Below are 5,109 nucleotides of genomic sequence, written 5' to 3'. Positions count from 1 at the left end.
CCAACATGGATCAAATGTTGATTATCAAATACACACACTGACTTGTTTTCAGTATTCATCCATTAACACTGATAAAGAATTAATTTGAGGAACTATCCAGAGGATAATTCCAGACCACAACAAAGGGTTTAATTGGTCAGATTTATTGTTCTTTGGGAATTACTTGCCAACTTCTAAAAAATACAAAACAACTTTCTTGAGCTGAGATCTCACCTTGACTGTCGGCCCCGTCTCCCCACTGCAGGCTGGATGCACGCTGGCTACCCAGTCATGTGTCATTTGGATTCAGTGAAGGAGTTGGTGAACATGGAACACATGCAAACAAATGGCCTTTGGGGTCCCATCCATGAGCTGGGACACAACCAGCAGCGGGAAGGCTGGGAATTCCCCCCTCACACTACTGAGGCCACCTGCAACCTGTGGTCTGTCTATGTGCATGAGAAGGTGCTGGGGATCTCTAGGGACAGGGCCCACGAAGAGCTACAGCTGCAGCATCGCAATAAAAGAATCAGCGATTACCCTGGCAAAGGAGCCCAGCTAAAGGACTGGAATGTCTGGACTGCACTGGAGACCTACCTGCAGGTAACACAGAGAGATTCATAAGAAAGTGTCTGAATGCAAATGATTCTATAAAGGATGCTGGCTGGTTTGTATGTGCCACAAACATAGAAGCAGGTGGCAGAGGGAGAGAACTCAGAAACTTCTCCCTCAAAATTCAGGCCCCTCCCATTCGGGCTAAATAAGACTCACCATTCACTGAATGGCTTATTTATTCTACAGGCCTCAGCACAACATACTGACATGGAATTACAGACCTATTCCAGTGTGTCTAGTAGAGGGCAGTGTTGGCACATTCACATCAGATAGCACATTTAATAATGCAGGTCAAATTGTTTCTGAAAAGTAATTATATAAAAAAGACACCTTCAAACTCTAAGACACACTTCCTGTGTGCAGGCAGAATATGAGTCCCTCACTTTAGTGACTAAGGGATAGATTTTTAAGGGTGTTTAAGTGCCTAAAAATGCAGATAGGCACCTGGTGGGATTTTCAAAAGGCACCTATTAGCATCTTTAGAGGACTAAATACTTTGAAAAATCTGGCCCTAAAAATTAAGTTCTTACTCCTGTTAGTGCTACATAATCAGCAACATCTCAGAGAGAGGAAGGTGAATTATGCATCATCAGAGGTGTATATGTTCTAGTAGGTAACACAATGATGTTTCACAGCTGTTAATGATGGCCTAACTGGATCTGTAGACTCTTATTAGTGATGATACATGAAAAGATCCTAGCTCAGGTGTGTGGGGGGGGGCGGGGTGGGGGCTGGTAGAGAGACAAAACATCTTTTTATTTGTAAACTGAGCATATTGGATAGTGAAACTATTGGGAAAAAATAAGCCTGGAGTCCCATACCAGTACCTTTTTTTTAAACATTCTCTTTTCAGAGTAGAAATACACTGTAAAATTGCCCCTCCCTATCCTCACACCTAACTCTGATTGTGACAGATTTTTGTTACCAATCTGCCTGAGGCGTCAGGTGATCAGGCTGAGGCCACAGGATCATTTGGGGAGGAGATGACGAAACACACCAAGTGTTTAAATTTTAAAGCTTAATTAATAAAATAATAAAATAATAGCAGAGAGTGCAGGGGGGGGGGGTGTTTCCCACATCACTCAGAGGAAGCAAGAAAGTGTTAGTGCCCCAAGCCCTAATCCACTTTCATACTCACACACACAAGACCCGAGGCTGGCCAAGCCTGGGTGTAACATAAGAAGAAGAGTGGAGTGGTGGACGGGAGTTTTTGTCCTGGGCCCAGGTCATCTGGGGTCAGCTGTGATCTCTGAGGTGCTTTAGCTTTTAGGAGAGTTTTAAGTCCTGGGTTCCTTTGGGGGTGTTCCATTTAGGGACCTCTGCTCCTGATGCTTTTTGTACCAGTTAAAACCGACTTTTTGTGGTCTTTTTAACTTTTTCAAAACACACCAGTTTCAGGGACGTGCAGCTCTGCTTCCCCCCACTCCCCAACCCCCCATTGTCTTGCCTGTGTTTTCCATCTCTGCAGCCGTGGTTCAGTGTACTTTTTCTTTTATCATGGCTGTCTGTGGTTGAGTGGGAGAGAAACACAGCTGCAGATTTCTCATCTAGCACCATTGGGTTGTGACATGATCACTGAAATACAATTTCAGTACCTTACCCCAAAATGATATCATGATCAGATAACCATGTAATAGTCATGAGGTGTGATTAGCAATAAATGTAGGTTTTGTCAGTAATCCTCATAACATGGGACCAGGTGCACTTTTAATGCTGTTTTTTTTTTCATGCTCTTCAGCTGCAGGAAGCCTTTGGCTGGGAACCTTTCATCCAACTCTTCTCTGAATACCAGACAATGTCTAACATCCCCACAGACAACCCTTCCAAGATGAACCTGTGGGCAGAGAAGTTCTCTCGGCAGGTGAAGAAGAATCTGGCCCCTTTCTTTGTGGCTTGGGGCTGGCCCATCAAGAGGGAAGTCTCTAAGAAGTTGGCATCTCTGCCCAACTGGGATAAGAACCCAATGAAGAAAGTGTGATGCTTTATTCACATGGAATGGTGGCTGTAATTTTTAGAGATAATTCAGAGTCGCTTGTCTTTCCTATAAGGCTAGATTCAAATCTGTTTGGTGCGAGTTTATTAATTATCTGTTTCATACTTGTTGGTATTTCTGAAGTAAGTTGCCTTTGCCATGTGAAGCAAACGTCTTCTGTGATCTGAATTTTCTGTTCCTTTCTCTGGGCCAGCTTCTGCTAACTTTGTTCTCATGGAATAGCATCTTACTCTGAGAAGACCCATTGATTTTAGTAGGGCTACTTGTGGATAAATACCTTACTCTATGAGTAGTCCTATTACTCCACGTGAGTCAGGGAAATAAACCAAAGATATGCACAGCACTGATTGCCTGCCAGGCTAGATTAGTAAATTACCTTCTACTATTTTCATAACACATTTCATATTTTGGGGTGTAGCTCAGTCACTCCTAGCTATAATCTGTAGCGAACTCTTGGGAAAATATAACCTGGCCCAGAGTTACTGTGATTTATCAATTTGTTTCAATTTTACTTTTTTTTTTTTTGATACCTCCGTATCTGACAATGCCTCATCTTGATTGCCTGTATAGAGCAGGTATCTGCCCACGTGCCTTCTGATGAAAACTGATGAAAAGAAGTTGCTGAGGTTTTCCCACACCCTTTCTTGTGATAGATACCACACTGAGATGTCTAAATGTCCCTACTGATGGAGCTCCCACCTCTTCCCTTTTGAAGACCATTCCACAGTCTAAAAAATCCCTCCCCGTGAAGAGATGTTTCTTGATATCCCGTATAAAGTTCACCTCTGCATCTTTTGCTCAGTTGCACATTCATCAGATTAACCTGGAGCATCCATATTATTCTAGTTCTGGGTCAACCTACATTTCTCCCACTGCAGTTCGTTCCTGTCCATCAGTGGTAGGGGCCTGAGTTCTCTCCCTTTGCTGTCCATTTGTATGTCCATCAGCAGCACTTGCTACTTCAGTCCTGGGTTCCAACAAAATGTTGCTAATACCTCAAATTCTAACTTTCAGAAATTCTTGACATTCCCTTTGAGGCGCTAATACAGGTTGAACAATACACCACAATTCTGATATGCCACTTCCTTGCGATTTCAATTCCATGAGCTCCCCACAGCTCTGCTGCTGTCCCTCAGTCTTGGTCTGCTCTGCTCCCTCCCATGTCAGTCCTGGGATGCCTCCTACACATCTGCCAAAGCACCTCAACATTACCATGAGCACAGGGCCGGCCCTAGACTAAATGGTGCCCCAGGAGAGGAGCACCTTCAGCGCCACCCCCTCCATTTGTTAAACTTTTGAATACCTTATTTTTATTGCATTTGTAGCCCATTTCATGACTTCGATGCATGATTTGCACGCATGGTTTATCCCTGTCATATAAGATGATAAATTTGCACTCTAGGATCTGTAAATCTGTATTTATCCGTGCCATATGTAAATGTCCTTTATTAGTTGCTACTTATACTCTTCGAGTCTTAATACACAAGTATACTTTCACAATTATACAATAAAATAAGGTTCACAATACTGCAGCTGTGCTCTCACTTCGTTCTTATATCTCACTGCCTAACTGGTGACGCCCTGCCCCTTATATACCCAGGAGGGCATGGCTGACAACATTCTAGGACAGTGGTGGGCAACCGGCAGGCCGCATGTGGCCCATCGGGGTAATCTGATTGCAGGCCGCAAGACATTTTTCTGACGTTGATTTTCCGCAGGCACCACCCCCTGCAGCTCCCACTGGCTGCGGTTCTCTGTTCCCAGCCAATGGGAGCAGTGGGAAGCGGTGACCAGAACGTCCCTGCAGCCCCTTTGCCTGAAGGTGCGGCTTCCCACATCCTATTTTCCCTTTTGTCACTAACAACAAGAACAGCACCCAGAGCCTGATGCCTCCCAAAGCCCGACAACCCAGGCGGTCGCCTGGGTCACCTGCCCCTAAATCCAACTCTCCATGAGCATAAAAAATAGTTTGTGTTTCTGAAGACGGTTGGATATTTTTTCCCCTGGTTATTATTCAGTTAAGAATTAGACACCTCTGCCAACTCACTGTTATGTGTGAACTGAGGAGCTGAGAAGTTTTACACACAACTTCCTTCCCTAGGACTATAGGATATAAGGCAGCACGTGCCAAAGCAATCAGGAACACTGTTGGAAAGAGACAGTTGTAGTTGGTTTGCATGTGTCTGAAATTTGTCAGCATTGCAAAGTGAGGGAAGATCAGGGGTAAATCCTCAGCTGGTGTAAATTGCCATAGTTTATACTTATCATTCAATGTGTGGCTACCCACCTTATTTACCACACACCAGCCAAACCTTGCACTAAATACTGAATTGGTCATTTCCTCATGGTTGTTTCTGTGGTGCTCATCACTATAATATCTGAGTCGCTCCCAGCCATCAACAAATTTATTTTGTGAGGTGAGGGGTTATTATTCTTCCCATTTTACAGATGGCAAGCTGAGGCACAGAGAGATTAAAGCCCAAAATTGTCAGAAGTGTCTATTAATTTTGGGTGCCCAATTT

At 44.0% G+C, this 5,109-nt stretch overlaps 1 protein-coding gene across 1 annotated transcript in view; it reads left to right on the top strand.

Annotated features, from left to right (window-relative positions):
- The window catches only part of LOC113408069 (TRPM8 channel-associated factor 2-like), a gene marked incomplete at its 5' end in the record, with an annotated part of 6,986 nt that extends 4,414 nt beyond the window's left edge, over positions 1 to 2,572 (top strand). The window contains 2 exons of the mRNA XM_026660180.1: positions 245 to 582; positions 2,333 to 2,572. Coding sequence (XP_026515965.1) covers positions 245 to 582; positions 2,333 to 2,572 — 578 coding nt within the window. The remainder of the gene's footprint in view (positions 1 to 244; positions 583 to 2,332) is intronic.
- Between the last annotated feature and the right edge of the window lie 2,537 nt (positions 2,573 to 5,109).

The sequence above is a fragment of the Terrapene carolina genome, unplaced genomic scaffold (assembly GCF_002925995.2).
Source record: "Terrapene carolina triunguis isolate 2854851 unplaced genomic scaffold, T_m_triunguis-2.0 Scaffold732, whole genome shotgun sequence".
NCBI classification, from domain to species: domain Eukaryota; kingdom Metazoa; phylum Chordata; order Testudines; family Emydidae; genus Terrapene; species Terrapene triunguis.
Note: the sequence above shows the minus strand (reverse complement) of the source record. Positions and strands in the feature narration are given on the sequence as shown.